Genomic DNA, 24,110 nt, shown 5'->3' on the forward strand with positions numbered 1-24,110 from the left:
TATACTGAATTTAATAATATTAACAATGGAATGTGTGTCATTAAATCATTTTAACATTTAAAACTTTTACAATATACTGTCATTGTTATATATTTGCATATTAGTGAACTACCTAACCATGATCTATATTCATGATATCCGTCATAATTATATATGATGATAGTTTCCTTGACGAACCTCATCGTTAGTGAACTGTATGTGTGGTACTCTAGAGGAGTAATTCTCTGAATAATATTTGGTTCACAACAAGCTCGTAGGATAAAGACAAAGTTAACTAATATATTTGTTACTTGTAATTTTAACTAATACGCTTTGAACTGAAGCCAAAATGTAACTAAATTAACTATTACTCAATTGAATAATGTTTGTATGAAAGGGAAGTATGTATATGAAAAGCGAGAAAATAACTATGCCGTAAAGAAAGGGATGCCTGACGTATTGAATATGTCCTTATTTGTTGGTACAACACGAAATATTTCAGGAATTATTCAACCTTACCAATGGACTGACACAGGGTCGACACTCTATCTACAACTTTAAGATACAGAGCAACAAATAGTATTCAAACAGTTCTCACCACTTACTGTCACTTGGCATCGAGGGTGGGGCCACAAACATCTACTCTTAAAGCGAAACCATTAGAACTAGAAAAACCCCACAGATTATCTTTCACATAATCCTTCACAGGGAAGAGGGTAACGGTGTCAAAATGGTCGGCTCAAACGAGCGAGATTTTGTCACGCATGAATCTTATTGAAGAAGTAATGAGAAGCAAGCCATGCCGATTTCACTTGATGACAATAGCGTCTGGATATCACGTTACCCCGACGTAAGGGGATCGAGGATCTGATCCTACACAATCGCAGGTTTATACGAAACCAGGCAATGAAGCGCATTAATTTTTAAGTTTAAAAATACAATTATATAAAAATTATCTTTTACAAAACAACCACCTACTTCTAGTACCTTTCATCATTCAGTGTAATATTATACTGTGAAAGAATAAAGTTATAAATATTACCCACATCTTTTACCATGCGTAAACTTGACAATCAATTAATCGTACACTTAACAAGAAATTACGTTCTTTCTACCGATAAACGTTAAAAAAATCGCATTGCAGTTGCCAGATTGATTATAAATTCCTAATGCACTATTACATTACTTAATAATTAATGATGAGTTACATAATTAATTTTAATGAAATCACTTACAATAATTATAGCTAATAAGCTATAACTTACTTTTGAAGCATGTTTATTAAAAACGTGATCCAAGGATCATTACGTTTTAAGAGCTGTCTCATGAAATAGTAGTGTGTGTGTTTCAATATTTTCCAATATTTAATTATACAACAAGTTTGAACACTCGTATACAAGTGGTCAAAAGCGTGTACAAAGTCTGGAGTAAAATAGTCTTTTATAGAAGGAGAGAAAATCTCGTTGACGACAAATAACCACTAGAGCACGTCCCAGCTAAAGGGAAGATTAACTGGAGAAAGTGGCAGACATGTGTTATCCATTGGTCAACGTCCAATAGTTCAATTTATAGACTTCGTGTGGTGTATTTTAAGATGAAGTTAAAAAGCTAAGACATGCTTAATACTTGTTTGTTCCTATAAAAATTTTTTTCAGCAATATATAATTTGAACTACAAACTTCTTTGTCCAATATCGATTTATCAGATTTCAAGAAATAATTGGGCTGCAAATGAGGTAATTTATAATTTTTAAAATCTTCAAACAATCAACTGGTAAAAATACGTAACTATTAATCAACTTCTAATACTAAAATCTTTCCTACTTATAATAAATATTTATTAAATCAGCAAGTAAAAATAAAATGATAAATAATTCCATACCAAATTATTACTTTAGTTTTGGTAGTCATTAAAACTTTTTCCTCAATGGCGCGCTTCTCAATTAACATAGCTATTTTTGGAGCCATTATGAAATAATGTAACGTTAATTATTACTACAGTACAGTAAAAATCTTAGTGGAAGTACATATACTTTAGTATGTAATATAGAAGTAATGATTATCCATTCTGAAATATGATCACTAGGAGATATTCCACCATTTAAGTGCAATTCAGAATGATTGGTCTTTAAGTTCAAAAAGAAATGTTTTTAGCCCCTTAAATCCAAGAGTAAAACGTTTTTTATGAAAGAAGTGTAGAATTTCATCATTATAGGACGTCGGGAAGATTTAAAACCAACAAATACATTTCTTGGAGTAAAAGTATTATTAAAAGCATAATTGATCTTCATGAAAATTATCTTTATTTGCTGTTTGAGGGCATATGATATGTGTGCGTCAAACTCAATAAGACTAATACATGTTAAACTATATATTTTATGCATGTGAAGGAGCATTTCTGGTTAGAATTATTCACATTTATAACGTTACAGCTGAGTGTTCTTTGCTGTCCTTATTAATGAAATATAAATAAATACGCAGATCTCGGTAACCACTTTCGGTCAAAAAGTGTTTACTTCCGTCACTTGCCTTATACTTCCGGACTAAAATATTTCGAGTACCATAGTTTAGCTTTCCTTGTTGTCCCGACGTAGGAAATCCACAGCTATAAGTGGAATATAGAAGCCTGATGTGTTTTAGGGGTAATCCTACCTTAAGAAGAAATCTTTATTAAGTTTATAAAAAAAAAACCGCTTAAATGGTTTTTAGTCACATCAATGTTGTTGTTTTTCGGGATATAGTCTGAAAGAGAACATACCTTTGTGGCATGTATTATTTTTAATTACTATTTTTTTTTTCTTTAAAATATTCTAAATGTATAAATTAACAATTTAAAAGAAACCCACCACATTTGACTACCTTATATAAATTTATGAAATTTTGTGATTATGTTTATATTAGCGCATATATTTTTATACTTAATACATAGTAGTTTTATTACATAAATATTTTAAACTGGCGCTATCTGCAGGAAGTGTTATATATAATTGTATCTTTATGATCTACATCACAATACTAACACTGTATAGTATATTTTTTTTATTAAAACCCAAAAATGTCTCAGCTTTCTGTCGAACTACAGTTGAATGTGGTAAAAAAATTGCTTAGTGCCTGTATACTTTTTACCAAAAATCTTAAATATTCTTTATTTCTGATTTTAAAATTATTTCTGTTAACTACTATCTTCATTTCAATACGTATGTTCCTTGGAATTCAAATTTAATTTTTATAAAATATCAAAATTTGTCTAGCAGTTTTAAACACATTATGAAATTAATTTTTATTACTAAGATTACGAGAATTGTTCTTCATATATATCCTCTTTTAAATAGGACAAAGAGCACAACAAAACTATTATATATTCAATTCATTTTAAAATATATATGGCTTGCCAACAATCTGTAGCAGTCATGTCACTCTGCCAGGACAGTTCGCCGAGTTGAAGAAGTGACACGTTGTGAAATAAATGATTTAATGTTTTAGAGAGAGTTTTAAACAGTGAATTCACTAACTTACTGACGGCTACATCAGCGTATTGAAATACTTTGCTTTGTCTCCACCTATAATTTACTTCATATTTGAGTAACAAGAGGTTTTTGACCCAGTATTAACCAAATTCGTTATTTTTTTCATTGCATGATATACTATGAGACCTATCTTTAATAAATTATTCTATATTACTGAGAAATAGAGTATGTAAGTTACACATTTACACGGTAAATTTTATAGTGGGAGTACTACTGGACTAAGGGTGTTGTGATTTTCGTGTTATTATGAAAATACATTATATTGCTGATACACTATAGCCTCCATTTTGAAAACAATATTTGATAAACAGTAGATCCACCTCATATCATATATAATTTATCAAATTCCTGGTACTCAAGTAGCTCGTTTCTTATATAGCACCAAAACTGAAAACTAATACTGTGTATCTATAATATCAATCACTAATTAGGTACTATTAAGTATAAAAATTTCCTAAAATGTATTATGGGAGAATTTTAATTCTTTAATTAATATTTGAAAACATTAACATTCAGATTATTCACAGTTTACGTAAAATAAGTTTTAAAATATATACACATTTAAATTATGTTTCATCTTGTTGGCATTTAATGTTACAATTAAGCAAATAATCCTGTGTCCCAATAAGACAACGTGTCATATCATTTCCATAGTTATAGTTTTCAATAATCTAATGGTTCCACTTCTACATTTCCTTCATAAATAAAAACTTCGTTTTGTATTTAATTATATTTTTTATATTTCATACAAAATATGTTACTATATTTCATGAACCAGGTGTATATGAGTAGCGATAGTAAATTTACAAATAATTTAAATTTATACAATAACTGCCGATCGAGATTTTAAAAGATGCTCGAGCCGATTGCTGTCGGTAGCAGATTAAAGTATTAGTCACACATTTGTGTAAATTCTTTAACATTTTGATTTGATATATTTTGCATAAAGTTCCACAGGAACAATGTCATCATGACACGTTATTAGAAAGCATTAAGTAATTATATAAACCTAATATTTTCGTTTTTAAAAGTATAAACTTTTTTATTTATTAGAATTACACTCAACATTTCTTTATAAAAACTAATACCAATAACCAATTACTAAACTAATTGCACAAAATTTTGTTTGCATTTATAAAAATGTTAGTAACCGATGTGATGGTAGAGAGCTGTTTTACCGTATATCTCGTAATAATAGTAAAACAATTTAATGATTTTATCTAAAAGTATGTTTTCCATAATATATTTTTTTTTAAATTAGCAATACCGGAAAAAATTTTGTACCAATAAATGATATTTGAATTGCTTAGAATTACGTATTTCTATGAATTTCCAATATCTCATATTAATTTAAAAATATAAAATAGAATTTACAGTATTTGTGAAATTAACACAGGAGTACATTGAGAATCGTAATATTATTTTAGAAATATTAAAATACTTGTTAGAAAATAGTTTCTTTATTGACTAATACTTTAGACACATGTGAAATTACACACGTCTGGATCCTAAACGACTCGTATTTAAACTTGTATCATCATATCATTAAACTACATCAAGTTCTTAGAACTGGTTCTAAACATGGAAATATTTTTAAATAACCACCGATTACGAAGCAAATACCCGAGAAGTCATAAAGAACAGTTGCATCTAGTACCCTGGGAAAACTTCAGGGTAAATTTGCGAATGTAAATAATACTTATCAGTTAATAAAAACACTGAATGAGCAGAAATGGGCAGTATTGTATTTAAAATCCACTTACTAATTGTTTTTATGTTAATGATCGATCTGAATTTATGATGGCTCACTAAATGACAGGTCTCTTGATGACAGGCTTAATTAATAAAATAATTTTAATTTTTTTATGTAATGTGCTATGTGTATCGTAGAGTTTGAACAAAACTATCGGAAAGACATGTCGCCCAAATAAACAGACAGACAGATGTTTTGCCTTTTCAACCCATTATCATTATAGTTCATTCTTGGATTATATGAAAAAAGTAACAATTCTCTAAGAAATCTTTAAGAAAATCAAGATTATTTGCACACAAGAATAAGCATACTAGTAGATAGACTGACGAAAGTCCATTCGTCCTTATGACCCTGAATCAAGTGGTTCAAATCTCTTTGATCTTTCTATTGAGAATATGTTGTACGCACTGACACGATTTTAAGAAATCCTTGTTGGGCCCCTTTATGTGGTATGAATGAAATTCCAAATATAAAACTAATGTAAGGTCCCAAGTGACAGGAACGAGTTTAATGAAAGTGAAAGCATTATGATACATGAATAAAACACTTGGACAATTGGCTTTTATTGGAGTAATTTGGTTTGTGATGGAAAGGAGTGCAATTATATAACATGGTGATCAATATTAAATATACTTTTGTCCGTGTTCACAGGTTTCCTCTCAATTGAAAATCACTCGAGCTATATTGAGGAAAATATAATACCAAATGGATAGTTAATTGGTTACTCGGTTTAATCTCATAGTTTTAACAACTTGGGCTCATGTTAGTTTGTTATGGTGTTAAGTAACAAAAGATTGACTACAACATACAGTAAGTCACTTTTAAAAGTATATAATGTATTTGGGTATTCCTTCTGACCATTTTTAACAAGCAATTTTGTCATTTATATTCATAAGATTTCAAAAGTAGCCTTAAAATAGAATTATTACACCAAAGTCAATTTTGTCGCAAAATTTGTTATAAATATATTTTTTTTAATTACTTAATTGCATGTATTACAAATTGCTTACGCCAATAATATTTTATTATTAATATAAGCGTAATAGCCAATTAGTTATCCAGGACTTAATTAAACATCTAGCAAACAAAACAGTAATTTAAATATAAACTTCATCACTTTTGCTATCTTCAAACAGAATTACTCGAATAATATAGCGTTGAAAAGAAGATGAAAGTTTAAATATCATACCAAAGAGCTAAGATACCAACTATTTAAAGCAGTTGTTTTATTACAGCTCTTTACTTTAATTAGATCTGGAGGAAAACTGAAACAATTAAAACTAGTTTGAAACGTATCTTCAGGCTATAATCACGTAATTAAAATGAAATATTCTTCCTGAAAAATGTACGTTATTAGTGGGTCATTCGTGAGATATTAAAGATGTCGGATTAATCCTGAGATGTTAAAATTACGAAACACCTGTTTTCCACTTTCAGTGCGAATAATGTTTTAGGTCCATATAGTCTTTTCTTGCTTTTTTCTGAGCTAGCTTTCTAAAGTCAGGAATATTTCTTTATATCAGCTACCATTATACTAGTACAAATATCATTAGTCTAAACTGTGATCTATTATACAGCATGCCTGAATTTGGTTAGCTATTTGTACCTAAGTCATTCTCCACGTGATCTAGTAGTGTGATCATACGCTTAATCACTGTCGTTTGAACACAGATAATATATTCAATGTAAAATGATTGCACCTGCTTTAACTCAGTAAAATAAGGCAAAATAAGGATGCAACCTCGGAATGAAAGATAATAAGCTAAAAATTTGCATACGTCTTTATTTTGATGGTATAAAACTTACCTCAAAAGTCTCATATAATCACGTGTACGCGTCTTTAGATATTTAAGGTCAAAGTTCACGAAAATCAGTTTTTTTGCAAATATCTTTTTTCCCTTACGCTAAATGACTTTGAAGGTGATTAGAGAAATTGTAGAACGAAAAATTCTCTTCAACTTTTGTCTGAAGTAATTTTTATGTACGTTCAACCCTTTTTGAGATACAGCGCAAAGAGTAGGGGACCGCTTACCTGTATATACGATAATGCGAGGTCAGCCAGTAGAATACAATAAATAAATGAGTTTATATTGTTAATTATTCACTTACTATTATTATTATTACTTAATACTATTATTATTGTTAGCATTATTATCATTTATTATTTAATATACCATATTTATAGATATTAATTATAAATTATATATTCTCTAAATAATACTTATTTTATTTTTACAAAACATACAATATTAAAAGAAATATTTCAAATGAAGTTTAATTATATATTTATTTATTGATCCAATAATCAATTTATTAAAATTACAAGTATAAAATATTTGTTTTCATTATTAGTGATTAATATTTTTGTTTTAAATTTTCTTCTTTTTCATTGTCTTCTTCTCCTCCTCCTCCTCCTCTCCTTCTTCTTCTTCTCGTTCTTCTTGTTCCTCTGGTTGTTCAATATCGGATTCATTTTCATCATTCTCGTTTACTAAATTATCAGAATAGAAAGATTCAAGAATATCATGTGCATATTCACTTTCTTCATTGAAACCATCTGAAGTTGATGAAGCGTTGAGGCATGATTGTCCATTACACTGCCCACAAATTAAAGTGCATCGCAATCCTGAATTCCTGCATCCGCAATTAGAAGCACAACCTTTTTTTGCAATTGCAAAATATTGTATTCAGCAGTTCTTCTGGTGCTGGTGGTAATAATGTTGTTATTGGTCCCAGGAGTTGATTTTGCAGTACCCAGCCGAATTCCTGGGGTTCTAAATCATTTCCCAACCTAATTTGGGTCTAATAATAGACACGAAGGATATGCTGACGAGCTGCTGTACTTGAAGGAGGAAGACTTGATAACTGCACTAGTTTGTTGAGTCTTGTTTGATTTGATGAACTGGGTGTATCGAAAAGAGTCTATATCGTCTTCTGATTTCGGAGCATTATACGTTGCTAAGAAAATACGTACTCCATTTTCAAATACTTCTTGTTCAGAGCAGTTTTTTTGTTTAAATAGTTCAGCTGATTGATTTAAATCGTGATGTTTTTCAAACATTTTAATGAACGATATTTTACCTTTTTTATAAAGCCCAGAAGTCGCATCACATCCACTAAATGCGTGTAAAAATAATATGTGTTTCTTAGAATGAGGGTATTTATCAAAACTTTTCGATGAATACAGTTTTGTCTCCACATTATCCTTACCCATTTTTTTTGAAAACAAATTTCTTGTTGATGTGATTGAGCACTTCCTATCAAGATAACTAGCAAATCAATATCTTCGCCTACAGTGACAGAAGTTTTTTTTTTAAGTTCAGACTCTGCAATAGCTGTTTCTACAATGAGAACATCAGCATCATCTCTGGCTTGTTTTGTAGTGATATTAACAGTTTTTAATTTGATGATAAGCATGTCTATAAATATTTTTTTATTAGATGAATTCGATAAAAATTTTTCTTGGCTGATTGGCACCACCATTGTTTCATCAGAGCGAGTTCGTAAGATTTTGACACACCAGCAGTTCTTCTTAATTGTTCCATTGCTTTTAATGTTCTTAGTGTTGTCTGAGTAACCATCAAATACAACAACGATACTTGACCCATAATGTGTTTGTAAATATTTGAACGTATTTATTCAAAATATCAGAGATAGTATCATCTTTATTCCATACAACGCGATGCAAGAGAAATCCACCATCGATGATATATGCACAGTGGTTTCGTCTCGGTGTATTAAATAATAAATATTTAATAATAATGATAATAATAATAACAATAATAATAGTATTAAGTAATAATAATAATAATAATAATATTAAATGAATAATTAACAATATAACTAATTTATTTATTGTATTCTACTGGCTGACCTCGCATTATCGTATATACAGGTAAGCGGTCCCCTACTCTTTGCGCTGTATCTCAAAAAGGGTTGAACGTACATAAAATTACTTCAGACAAAAGTTGAAGAGGATTTTCAGTTCTACAATTTCTCTAACCACCTTCAAAGTCATTTAGCGTAAGGGAAACGAGATATTTGCAAAAAACTGATTTTCATGAACTTTGACCTTAAATATCTAAAGACGCGTACACGTGATTATATGAGACTTTTGAGGTAAGTTTTTATACCATCAAAATAAAGACGTATGCAAATTTTTAGCTTATTATCTTTCATTCCGAGGTTGCATCCTTATTTTACAACCGGACTACTTGTAAAAAATATAAATTAAACCTCAAATTATATTCAAATAAAGTTGTATTCCTTAATAATATAACACTGAAAAAGGTATTACTACTTTACTAGAATTACTAATAACGTTTAAGATTTACACACGTATCTGTATTAAAAGCAAATTAATGGATGGCTTCCTTCGTTTTTGTGTATATGCACAGTTTGGCTGTTGCTAATAATCAATATATTATTACAGCAATACCATAATATTTATTATACGCTATTTTTGTTTAATTATTTATTATTACCGTAACCTTAGACCAAGTGTAGACCACTTTATATATCACTAGATATTATTTTTTCGCATTTAAATTTAAAAACAAAAGAGTATGTGTTTATTATTTAATTTAAGAGTGGAGTGTGTGTGTGCTTAATATAGTATGCAGTAACCAAATTGAAACGTATTATTGAATAAAAATATCAAAAGTACAAAAAAAAACTATTAAGAGTTATCCTCTTGTTACAAAAAATTGTATTTCTATGAAAAAATCGTGTATTCTTAAATTTGATTGACTAATCAATGTTTAATATTTTATTATTGCTGCTGAATTAGCTTAAGAACCATCATTATTTCAACAACTACTATATTGTTTTGAGATTATAGCAGATTTTTACGGTAATGAGTAACACAAACACGAACATACAGACAGACACTTTTAGATTTCTATACACTTTAGGAGATTAATTTGTACGGTTTATAATAGAAATATACATCGTTACATAAAAGAACTTTGTTGCCAAAATATGGAATACATTTATGAGTAACTGTGTAGGAAAATTACATCGTCCATAGTTATTTTATGAATTATTGCATTACAATGGCTTGTACTAAAATCAATCAAGTTAAGGATGAATGTGTGGGATTTCATTATTATATCAGTATGGAAAAACATTTTTTACATACCAGTAGTAAAATTCTTAATATATATCTTACTTTTCTTTACACGAGAATTAAAATACAGCCAAAGTGAGTACAACAGTTACTCGTAACAAGTTACTGGAATTTATGCAGATCTTATTCTGGTTATAAATTGAAGAGGCCTGGTAACTGAGGGATGGAAGGAAATTGCTCTGTACGGTTAGTTTCAGTAAAGGTAGGCAAGCCAAACAAGTAATGACAATAATTTACCATATAAGTATGTATTCCATTTTTGTTTCACTCTTGTATATTACAAGTTTTGCAAATTTTCAGCTACAACTAACATTTTGTATGCAATGTTACGTAACCTGCTACTTAAGGCTACAGAATTTTGACTATTACAAAATAAAACCACAAACTAATATACCGGATACTATATGCAATTTTTCTGACAGAAGAATGTTCAGGGCACATCGCGTCCGTTTCTCACTGAGTGGCCATACAATACCGATCAGGTATGTAAATATTTATATTCGAGTACAATTATAAGTCCCAGACTACTTGAAGGCACTAGGTATTGTAGCGAACACGTGTTCGGAAGCGAGAGCTTAATGTACTGTACTGTATCAGGTTTACAGAAATCCATACCTTCGACAAACGATTACCGAGGGTACGGACAAAGGTGGGCGAGCTGCGTAACCCACAATTTCGCATAAATTTTACGTTTAAGGGAATTAAAATAATCATAAATATTATACGTATGCCCCGCGTAGGTTTGTCCACATATTATCTCGAAAAATGTTTCACGGACATTGGTTTATTACCAATGTAGGTCTATTTAAGAGTGAGGCACTGCTGAATGTTAGGATTTTCACTATTACACACTTAATTCTAAACCTAATTTAAAGGTAAAAATATTATACAATCTAGATAGCACACATCAGGTAGTTTTAAAACCTTGCCAATCATATGGTGTAAGTATAATATGAGTATATATTTCTTAACCTAAAATTAAAAATAGTTAAATCTATATTCCAGTTAGATTCAATACGATATCCACTTATTTATTATTAATAAGTAACAACACACTTTTACTCAGTTTTGATGTAGATTATTAGTTTTTTTTTCACAACTCAATTAAACTTAAAAGGTAGAAATAGAAATCTTATATTTAGACTGCACGGTTGCCTACGTTTTAAAATTAGCTCATTCGTGATATCTATACTTTACAATTAATTATATTTAAATGATTTTCAGTATTTGCTTATAAATTAAAAATTCCTTTTAGGTAGAAGGAGGTCTCAAAATTATTTTGGTATTTATGAATCGTATATGAAGGTTTGCAACAACTTCTAAACCTTAGCTATTCTTTTCTCCTAAAAACAGATTGCTTTGCCAACATATTCCTTTAGTCAAAATTTTTAGATATAAATTCATGTTTACATTAGTAATTTCATATTCATCTAAATAAGAATATACGTAGGAATATATATTTTTGTGTTTCCATTACCCTCTACAGAGAGAATTCAAAATAACCTAAATAACTTGACAATTCTTAAAGTAGTAAATTCATATATATGTAATAATATTTATGTATTTCTTTTTTATATTAATACGAAAATTTCTTAAAGTTTATGTTATGATGGTCTAAAAAAAATAAATCTGCACTATTATAAAGATACATAAAATAATTGATTTTGAAGGGCTGTATAAGTGGTGTTTTTAGAAGAAATGAAAGGTTCGATTAATACATATGTTTACTCCAACAACTAAATAAATGAAATATTTGTATTTCACTTCGCCAGTTAACAAAAACACTGGTTAAAGCTTATGAAACCAGCAGATCAAGCAGTTCAACTCAGAGCCGGGTTTATCTCACCAGTGGATCGCCCGGCAGAGCTTAAGAATCTGCACTTGATCCCAAGATGTTTATCATGAACATCCGTCTCTCCTGTCAGTGGAGATTGGAGATTTTAGTACAGCTTGCGCTCTATCTTACTATTGAGATTTTAAAGACTTCTCCTATAAGTACATCAATAATGTTGTATCTAAATATACAATATAAAAAATAATAATATAAGTATGATTTCTGGATTACACTTAAAATGTAATATAAATAATAAACAAAACTGTATATTAAAGTAAATGTAAAGTCTAATTATTATACTAAAAAATTTTTAAGGAAATCAATGATTGTGCATTTAACCTAATAAATAAGCAAGAAATCATAAAAAAATATTAAAAGCAGTAGTGCTATATTTCTGATTCATGATTTGCCCCCCCACCCCCCCCCCCCCCCACCCCCCCCCCCCCCCACCCCCCCCCCCCCCCACCCCCCCCCCCCCCCACCCCCCCCCCCCCCCACCCCCCCCCCCCATCTTGTGTTGTACAAGACATATTGTACTTTGTTGTGGGACAAATACCAGAATGTTGGAGGCATCGTAATCTCTGTGAGTGCTCCGAATTCCAGTTGCCTCACAGTACTAGACATTGAATAACAGCACATAGGGGAATACAGATATAACCCACATCTTGTGTTGCACAAGACATATTGTACTCTGTTTGTGGGACAAATACCAGAATGTGGGAGGCATCGTAATCTCTGTGAGTGCTCCAAATTCCAGTTGCCTCACAGTACTAGCCATTGAATAACAGCACATAGGGGAATACAGGTATATCCCACATCTTGTGTTGCACAAGACGTATTGTACTCTGTTGTGGGACAAATACCAGAATGTTGGAGGCATCGTAATCTCTGTGAGTGCTCCGAATTCCAGTTGCCTCACAGTACTAGATTGAATAACAGCACATAGGGGAATACAGATATATCCCACATCTTGTGTTGCACAAGACATATTGTACTCTGTTGTGGGACAAATACCAGAATGTGGGAGGCATCGTAATCTCTGTGAGTGCTCCAAATTCCAGTTGCCTCACAGTACTAGACATTGAATAACAGCACATAGGGGAATACAGATATATCCCACAACTTATGTTGCATAAGACATATTGTACTCTGTTTTGGGACAAATACCAGAATGTGGGAGGCATCTTAATCTCTGTGAGTGCTCCAAATTCCAGTTGCCTCACAGTACTAGACATTGAATAACAGCACATAGGGGAATACAGATATATCCCACATCTTGTGTTGCACAAGACATATTGTACTCTGTTGTGGGACAAATACCAGAATGTGGGAGGCATCGTAATCTCTGTGAGTGCTCCAAATTCCAGTTGCCTCACAGTACTAGCCATTGAATAACAGCACATAGGGGAATACAGGTATATCACACATCTTGTGTTGCACAAGACGTATTGTACTCTGTTGTGGGACAAATACCAGAATGTTGGAGGCATCGTAATCTCTTTGAGTGCTCCGAATTCCAGTTGCCTCACAGTACTAGATTGAATAACAGCACATAGGGGAATACAGATATATCCCACATCTTGTGTTGCATAAGACATATTGTACTCTGTTGTGGGACAAATACCAGAATGTGGGAGGCATCGTAATCTCTGTGAGTGCTCCAAATTCCAGTTGCCTCACAGTACTAGACATTGAATAACAGCACATAGGGGATTACAGATATAACCCACATCTTGTGTTGCACAAGACATATTGTACTCCGTTGTGGGACAAATACCTGAGTGTGGGAGGCATCGTAATCTCTGTAAGTGCTCCAAGTGCCAGTTGCCTCACAACACAAATGACATTGAGTAATAACTCATAGGAGAACACCTTATTCATCCAGTGTTACTAATTTGTTACGCTGCTATCATTTAAATGTTTTTTTTTTATTAAGTTTTTTTCACGCCCTCTTTAAACATCGTATTACGAATGAGTTAAAGTTATTTACGTGTTTTTTCCTGGTATTTATTCTATGTGTCCATTTCATCTTTTCCAATTATATATCAAATAACGTAGTAATAAGTAATACTTAGTGTTTGGCAACATTAATATAACACTACCAACTATAACATGAGCTAATTAGGCAACAGTCAGCTGGTAAACTAGGACAAATGTACCTTGCTGATAAAGCATCTCTGCAACAATCAGAATGGCTGCTTATCCGTTATGAATCAAGCCCAAGGCTTGGGCTGGTGGCTACTCCAACAACCCCACTACACCGATAATAATGTAAGGCTATTTTACAGTGGAGTTTTAAAGTAATTTAAGTCGGTTGGTTTTCTATCCTTGCAGCATCTTGTAGTGTGGTTCATACTGGCTTCTCTGTTCCGTATTCACGGATGTGTGATCATTAAGAATTTATTGCACAAATAAAACGCTCTTCTTTCATTTTTGAAATCATACACTGTTTCATGCACATAGACTGTATTTAATAGAAAAATATATCACATCATGTTGTTTCGATCATAACTAGAATTAGATACTATTTAACAATAGCACATTTATAAAAAATAATAGAAATCTACAGTGTGAGTTAAACGTATGGATACACTCTATTTAGTTTTTTTAAAAATAAAATTTATTGATGAAACTTGACCACCTTTCTAGGAAATAGAAATGAAAATTTTAGTCTCTGTTACAAATTTTCCCATTCCTCCAAAATCTCCGGGGCGGCTCACATTTTTTTATGTAAAGATCCGTTAATTGACACCTAATTTGTAAGGTCTTTGTAAAAGACATAGTGGAAACTATAGCTTTCTAAAAAATGGCAGCTTAATGAAATTAATTTTAAAATTTATAGAGGAAAAACATGAGCATCCGCATTTTGGAGGTAAATAAATTCAATAGACAACCACTTTCCTTAGAAACTCAAATCTGTTTTACAGTTTTTACCTGCTGCAGGGTAGGCCTGTCTTATCTTATAAATTTTTAGGAAGTCCATTATCATGTTCAGTTTCTGTTTGGCACTAACAATGGTAATACATGTTTTTGAGTTACTTTACATTTAAATGGAGTGTTTAAGTGAACGAGAACACATTATAACCTTGATGATACGAGCATGTGGAGACCGGGTGAGATCTTGCAATGAAGCAAGGAATTTATTTTATGAAATTTATCCCAATCGAAACCCTGTATATAAATCAGGAGTTAAAAAACAATCCAACGTTTCCAGGAAACAGGCAACGTTAATAACCACCCCAAATCTAGGCGACAAAAATGGGCTATAAACGAACCATTTTTACTTAACATTTTACAGTCTGTTGTAGAGGATCCTCACACCTCAACAAGAAATATTTGTCAAATATTAGGTATATCTTAAACAACAGTTTGTAAAATTTTACATTACATGGTTATAAAGCGTACACGATTCGTTTAGTTCATAAGCTAAGAGACGACTAGTTTAATCGGCATGTAGAATTTTGTGAAATAAGGATGCAGCACATTGATAATAATAAAATTATAATAAATAAAATTTTTCTCTGATAAAGGAACTTTAATGTTCAGCGGTAACGTTAACAGACACAATGCCCTTTATTGGGCTTTATTTATTGGGCTGATGTTAACCCTCATTGCATAAGAGAGCAACCTACCCAGCAAAATTCAACGTTTGCCTTGGCATTCTGAGGTATTAGTTTGTTTTGCCCCTTTTTATTGATAGAATACTTAATCCAGAGATTTACCAGGAAGTGTTAAAAAATCTGATTTATCCAGCTATTCAATTAATGAACAATCGTAAACAACTATCGTAATGAAGTTTTGTTCCAGCAGGATGGAGCATCTCAACACTGTGGCTTGCATGTCTGCGAGTATTTCAAAATAATTTCAAAATTATATTTTGGGGAAATGGTAAAAGTTATAACATTGAATAAAAAGCTCACTTCTATATACTAGACAGGTGTCCGGAGTCCATTTCTCCATCTTAATCCATAAAAAACTAAAAAGATTGTATCTGTACTTTCAAACTCACACTGCACATTATTACTTTGCAGGACTTTGGAAACATATTTTTTACTGTTGTTGGCGTTGTAGTCACTTTATGGGTGAAAAGATCAAAGACAATAATACAATAGTAGAAATAATTAGATCATAATTATATTTCTTTTTTCACAAGTGATTATAAATTTATATTTTAATTTGTATTGTGGGATTATTGTTCGGAAATGTACTGATAGAATAGTTATTTACTCTTGCTTAAGTGAGTTATAGTTTTGAAATTACGCTTTCATATCATGTTAAATCTTTATATTTAATTTTATAAGTGTCATAAATTTTAATTATTCAAGAAAATTAAAAAAAATTATGATGTTGGGAGGGTTGCTGTAATTTTACTCGGTAATCACTTCAGCCATTAGGCACCTGAATGAATAATTGAGCTTGTACACTAAATCCATTAACTAAGAAGCAAATTTTACTTAGACATTTACTGAATTACTGAGTGTATTGTATAAAATACTTTCTTTTTTAATTAAAATTGCGGAATACGTATAAGTTGTGACATTACCTGGTGACATGTATTCCCTAATATTATATGGGTTTAAAAGCCGGAGTAATTAACATCATAATAATGATCATACCGTAGTTTGTCACATAGGGTGTGGTAAAGCATAACAAAGGTTATATTGGTGAAAACTTTAATCTCACTTATGTTTTATTTGTATAAACAAATTGTTACAGTGATCTTGTATATTATTCTGTATTTGACTTTTTATTATTTTGTGTAATTATATGAAAATGTAGTTATTATGTTTTATTACAATAAATGCATCATATTTTGCAACAAGCTAGTATTTCTTACTCGGTTACCAATAATTAATGAAATTTAATTAGATTGTTTGTTCTATATTTGGTTTAAACCATATGTAACCTCCAACGGCATTTTAATTATTGAGTTATTACAGTTAAACCATTTAATAATACTCATATTAACTTAATAGAGATAACATTTGTTCCATGCTCATTTGTTATAATTGTATTTTCTGCTGCTTTCCTTTTGACTTGCCACCCTTCAGCTGTCTTAGTTGTAACTTAAAACTAATTTACAATAATGTCGATGAATACTTGCTTTGTATTTTAATAAAATATCATATCCTCAATATGTAATGCATTAAAGAGTTTATTTCTGAAAAGAGACGGTCTCACTAGTATACATTTTGCAACAAATAAAATTTAATAATCCACCTTGCCTTATATATAAAATTTTAGAAATTTCTTACATAAAGTTGTTTTTCTGAGAAAATATTTACTGTAAAAGTAAAGTATTGTTCATAATATTTCTTTACAGTAAAACTTAACATAATATCACAAATATATCTATCTATTTGATTCCTAATTCTGTAAATTTGACATTAAAAACGTAAAATTACAAAGTAAACTAAGCGTATATTTATTAAAAATAATTATTGCTGATTGGCCTAAAAAAAGCATGAACAAATATAAAAAAATATATTTAATTTAGAAATTGATATAATAAAATTATATTTCTAAACTTTGTAAAATGAATCACACTTGATTCAGACGTGCTATTCTGATTGGAAAGAACTATTGCAGTAGAAAGAACGACAAATTAAATGCATTTGAAAACAACTCGAATAAAAATGGAAATAAAATATGTTAACATTAACTAAATTATGTATCAGTGATAAGAAATTCTCAATGTACAGTGTATTTAAAACAAGGAAAGAAAGTCTCTGTGCACAAGGCAAGAGGCATACACCTCTAATTTAAATTTTTTGTTAAATTCCGCCTTTCAATCTAAAGTTTCATCCAAAGTTATCTTAAGTAATGGATTCTGCTTTAAATTGTTAAGTAACTTTGCTTTTGTATTAATGTTCTGTAAGACTCATAGAAATTCCAAGTGTCCCGTTCATTCAGTAATATATGAATTATTTTCTTCTTCTTATATATACAAAGAAGTAACAGTTCTTATAGTTTTAAACTTTTTTTGTAACCACTGATGACAAAGAGGCTATCAAAATAATAACAATGGAAATTTAAGTAAAAATGCAATTTTAACTGTAAATTTTAGCAAAAGGAAATTAAAGCACGCATAACTGATGAGTAGTGAAACGACAAAATAAAAAAGAGATTTAAATACTGTTTAAAAATCCTACCTTATTTGCTATCAATAATGGATGGTTCTGATAACTACGTAAATATAAATTTATCGTGAAACTGTTAAGTAAATCTCATCCATAGGCCAAAGTAAAATGAAATTGTCATAATCCTTCATAATGGTTTTAGAACCAATTAGTCTTTTTATATCTACGCATGTAATATAGCGCCTTCAATAATTTGGACCAGAAGTGATATATCAAGAAATTCCAAAAATATAAGACATTATTTAGTATTCGATCGCTTAGTAACAGCAAGATTTATATTTACTGTTTATAGTTTAGTCTTTTTTATTTTGTAAATTTATGGGTAAGATAACTACAGTGGTTAATCAAAAAAACATACACTCCAGTACCATGCCTGCTTTTTAACTAAAGGATGTTTTCTTATGCCGCAAAAACATTACCCGTGATGTGGATTTTAAATAGTTTAATAGAAACCGTTCAATAGATGCGTTTCAGTTTGGAATATTTGGCCCAAATAGCTCTCCACAGAAAGGTCAAACTATTTCAAGAATGTAGTTGTGTAATTAATGTTTAGGAGCGCCGTAGAACGAAAAACGTAGATGTTTGTTATTACACCGGCCACTTACGTCCTCAGAAGTCTCATCTTTATTATCATGCATATCTACGTAAAAATTCATTTTTTGCATACTGTGGCACGTTGTAGTTACACATTAAGTAACTCATAGACAATTTGCTTTATATGCTTCCTATAAATAAGCAATTTCTTTAAAATTTAATTTAAAAATTATGTAATAATTAATCACAATAAAAAATTACAGCCTGTGTTTGAAAGTATAATAGCCTATTGATACCTGCGTAGCATAATATAATAATGATTCATGTAAGCTAATCCAATGAAATGATATAGTATAATGGTAAAAACCTTTTATAGATGCTACCTTATGACATGACAATAAAAAGGAACCCACAATACGATGGCATCAACGTATGATTAGTATTACAAAATGGGAAACACTTTTTGAAACTAAAAAGTCTTCAAATACAACAATAAGACGTTATACAGAGAAAGTTTTGTTACTCAAATACAAAGTTTTCTTTATTTATAATTTCTTAAACTACTAAAGATTCTTACATTACTGTTTAGACAAACAAGTACTACAGCATTATTTAGACGTTGATTATAATTTGCCCTCTGAATATAACTTATTTTAACTATAACTACTTTCTAATAAATAGTTATGTAAAAACAACCTCCTGTAATTCGACATTAATCCTCATGATGTTAAACTTTATTTGTAACTGTAATACAGTAACAATAACCTCACTACCATTATTAACTGTTAATAGGGAAAATATTTGGAACATATTTGTGACAGCTGCTGTATAAACGTGTCTGGAAAATCAAGTAGCACCAGCTGGAGCTCTAAATACATAAACTGCAGACAATGACGTCATAAATGTCGGAATATTCCATACAGCCTTCTATAACCTCCCATATTTTTATAACTGTTCTCATACGATCGCTATCAAATCAATCAGTCTGTTACAAGAGCGCAGTGAACGAAACAACTATTTTGACTCATCCTTTATATTTTAAAATTAAAATATTCATTAAAAAAGGTATGTTGATCAAGAAGCGCAGTTAAAAAAATTTATTATTTACAGGCATTGCTATAAAATATTTTAAATATATTCAGTGGTATGATTTCATTACTTTTGCCAATATTAAGGCTACGGCCACACTCACCGTTTTTGTCGCTGCGTCAGAATCGCAACGATAGGAGAATCTCTGTTTAGAATGGAGTTAAATGGGAGCCGGCCACACTGGCCGTCCTGCGACGACGGCAGCGATTCGAACGCAACATGTAGCGTTTTTCGGTCGCTGCGACGAAAACGCAGCTTATGTTATCAAATGAAGGTGGCCACACTCGCCGTTCCTGTCGCAACTTGTCCCTCCCCCACTCTTCTTACTTCCTATACCATTTCAGTCACCTCACTCTATTTGTGACCTCTTTGACAAGTGTCTTCTTTGTTGTAATAATTCTATTAGTTAAAATGTTTGACACCGAACTATTTATTAACGAGGTGAGCATCCGTCCTCCACTTTGGGATCTTAAATTAAAGGACTACAGTAACCGTGATTTAAAATCTAAGCTATGGATTGAGGTGGCCAGGATAGTGCTTTCGAACTGGGAGCAGATGACTAATGAGGAAAAAAATAAAGAAGGTGAGTAAAATTTTAGTACTTGAAATAATAATGAATTTATTTTCATAAAAACAAGACCATTTACAAAAAATAAGCAATGACTGAAAAACTAACCTAACCACATTTTCCAGTAATTGTGCAAGTAGAGAGAATATTTAACTGCTTAAAAAAATTTACTCCAGTCTTCCGTGAAAAATCGTAATCGCTCCCTGTAGCGTACAAAATAAAATGTAGGACTGTAAGGTTTTACAGAAATTACTATAATTTTAGCACAACAATTACTAAAACTATCAATGTTATGCACACATTACATGAAACTGAACAGCATTGAATATTATAAATAAAAAATAATATAAATATGATGTGTTCATATCTAAGGGAGTTTCAGTTTATAAAGCAGTAATGTACACTTTTATCAAGCTCATTTACAAAACTTTCCTATATTATTAATGGCATACTTAAGAGTAAGTTATTTAAATCATGTCAAATTGCCAAGGAACGCTTCCAGCGGGGGATGTGAAATAATTGGCGAATCTATCGCGGATTGCTTTTGCAGTCAAAGGGGCGCCGCCAGTGCCCAACACGGGTATGTCTTCTAAAGGACAAGACAGGGTGTCTTCAAACTGAAAACCGTCTCTTACACGTACAAAGTTGTGTAAAACACATGCGGCTTGAACAACCTCTACAACAAATTCTGAGTCCAAACAAATAGCACCATGAAAAACTCGCCATTTGTTAGCAAGTAAACCGAAAGTGCATTCAACAAATCGACGAGCTCGTGAAAGCCGATAGTTAAACAATATTTTTTGTGTGGTTAGATTTCTTTTAGCATATGGCCTAAGAACATGTTGAGTCATTGAGAAAGCTTCATCTGCTACAATGACGAAAGGCATTGGGGTGTCATCTTCAGAATCAGGCAATCTTTGATCATTTGGTATACTAAGTTTTCCCTTAACTAGCAGATTGTGCAAGGCAGACTGTCTAAAAATATTAGAATCACTATTTTTTTCCGTAACTACCAATATCAATTGCAGTAAAACAATAGTTTGAATCAACCAAAGCAAGCAACACAACAGAAAAAAATTGTTTGTAGTTGAAATACTCCGAGCCACTTCCTTGAGGATTCACTATTCGGATATGTTTTCCGTCCAAGGCTCCCATGCAGTTTGGAAAATTTGCACGAGTATTGAAGCCATTGGCAATTTCTTCCCATTCTTCGGTATTTGGCAGTTTCATAAACTTTTCTTTCATAGTAGCCCATAAAACCGTGCAAGTTTCTCTGATGAGTTTACTTATAGTCGATCTACCAATTCGGTATTCAAACGCGAGAGATCTGAACGTGTTTCCTGTAGCAATAAACCTGAAACAAATAACAAAATCTGTAGATATATATTTTATCTCACAGTAATAAGACACTGTGTTAGTTGTTCAAGTTTATTATTGGGGACTTGAACATAAAACCCAACCCCCCCCCCACCTGAAACGAAACAAATCTAACTTTTTGGACTTTTCTGGTTGGTTAATGTAATTTACATTACTAACATGTATCCTTGATAAAGTATATAATTGCATAAACTGTCTTTATTACAGTAAAGGAATTGCAAAAAAAATGGAGATCACTACGAGATTGTTTTGCGAGGGAGATGAAAAACTTGAAATTACCTAGTGGCAGTAGCCAAAAGAAGAAGAAAAAGTATGTGTACTTCGATCAACTGCTGTTCCTCACTGCGAACAACACTGACAGGAGGTAAGAATTAATAAGAAAAATATTAGCAAATCTGTTAACCTAACCTAACCTAACCTTTTTCAACTTGTTTTTTTTTAACAGGTTTAACTTGTTGTAGGTAAAAAATTTGAGAGTTTAACTTTTATCCTGAACTCAATGGTGAAGAGCTATTTTCTTGCAGGACAACCACAAATGTTCCTGATGAGCAACCCGACATTGGAAACGAAAATGCGGCTACTGAAGAAAACAACGAAGATTTGACTGAGGTAGTTGCTTCAGAACCAGCAACACCTAACCAAGTAGCGCCCAACCAAGCAGCGCCTAACCGTATCAACAAAAAATATCGACAGACTCCCTTTGAAATGGCCGTACTTAAACATTTGACAAATGCAAGCAAGCCAACGGATGAAGAAGAAGAAGCTGATAAGCACTTTCTACTATCCTTTTTGCCTATGTTAAAAAACCTTCCTGTTGACAAAAAATTGTGGGTTCGGATGAAATTTACGGAAGTTATGCAGCAAGCCTTGGCAGTAGAACGCTATAACCCTCCCCCTGCATTTTTTGCCCACTCAAGTCACCAGTGGCAGCAGCTACCAAACGTCCCTAATCATCCCCAATATAACTACCCTAATTGGACGGATGCTTCTCCAAGAGAGCGCCAGGCTAACATTCAGTCCCCTACACCCTCTGAATCGCTTAGTAACAATAATTCGGATGTGTTTAGTGTTTTTGAAGAATTGTAATTGGACTGGACACCTTCATTGCAAAAGTGTTAATTATTTTTACTGCATTATTTAAATGTAAGATTACATAACCTCTTGCATTACAAATATTACTTGTTTGATTTGATATTTTGCTATCTCATTTACCTACAACAACAAATACAATTATAATCTATTACAAATAACTATTAAAGTAATGGATTTAAAATTATAATAACATGAAATTTGTTCTGAGGTTAAGTGGTAGAGACGACTGAACTTCGCCTCCTTAAATTTTCCTTTTCCATTTCGATATAAAGTAGGAACGTGGAATAATTGATAACGTTGAAGCATTTAATATATTTTGTCAAATGTTATTATAATATCAGAGTAATTGTCACATTTTGTTACGTACCTCAAAGTTACAGCTAAGCGTTCCTCTGCTGGTATACTCAGACGTAGTCTGGTGTCTTGTTTTGACAGATCATCTCTCACTAGAGCTAATAGTTCATCAAACGATGTGGCACTCATTCGAAAATAAGAGAAGAACTTTTCATTATCATTACGCAAAAAACTCATTAATGTATAAAACTGGCCTTGGCTCAAACGCACTGTGTTCATTGGATGAATACCAAATCTTCTCTTTCTTTTCTTTTTCAAATAAGATCTAACAGCTAACACTAGTAATGAGTCTGCTTCACTTAGAGAAGACATCTTTGCCACTGAGATCTGCGTTTTTGACGGCGAGTGTGGCCCATGTCTGCGATTCTGACGCAACGTCATCGTCGCATGCGATTCTGACGCAGCGACAAAAACGGTGAGTGTGGCCGTAGCCTAATAGTACGTTCTAATAAATATGTTAGATTTTGTTTCACAATACCATACTAAACCAACATGAGGTGGAGGTGGAAAAAAATCACTGGCAAATCAGCCTACACGTTGAGACTGCAATATCAATTTCCTGTTTGAAATTAACTTTTTCAAATTAATGTAAAAATATAAAAGGATTTTAAAACACGTGCCGTTGTTAAATATTACAAAATTAACCACACATATTCTGGATTGAGAGTTATGCTATTGTTTAGGTGTCAAATAAACTTAGAATATAGATTTGCTGAACTCCATAATGCTAAAACTG

General features: G+C 31.6%; 1 protein-coding gene across 1 annotated transcript; it reads left to right on the forward strand.

The window, feature by feature from the left end:
- The first annotated feature begins 20,301 nt into the window (after positions 1-20,301).
- LOC124364916 lies at positions 20,302-22,299 on the forward strand. The gene is made up of 2 exons (XM_046820723.1): positions 20,302-20,566; positions 22,136-22,299. Exons 1-2 carry the CDS (start codon positions 20,395-20,397, stop codon positions 22,294-22,296), a joined length of 333 nt encoding a protein of 110 aa, XP_046676679.1. The 5' UTR covers positions 20,302-20,394; the 3' UTR covers positions 22,297-22,299.
- Positions 22,300-24,110: the final 1,811 nt, after the last annotated feature.

The sequence above is a fragment of the Homalodisca vitripennis genome, chromosome 6, assembly GCF_021130785.1.
Source record: "Homalodisca vitripennis isolate AUS2020 chromosome 6, UT_GWSS_2.1, whole genome shotgun sequence".
NCBI lineage: Eukaryota > Metazoa > Arthropoda > Insecta > Hemiptera > Cicadellidae > Homalodisca > Homalodisca vitripennis.

Excerpts from the sequence above, each read along its gene's own strand:
- LOC124364916 (XM_046820723.1), top strand. The coding sequence starts at position 20,395 with ATGTTTGACACCGAACTATTTATTAACGAGGTGAGCATCCGTCCTCCA. Across the intron at positions 20,567-22,135 it reads TGAGGAAAAAAATAAAGAAG|TAAAGGAATTGCAAAAAAAA; the intron begins GTGAGTAAAATT and ends TCTTTATTACAG.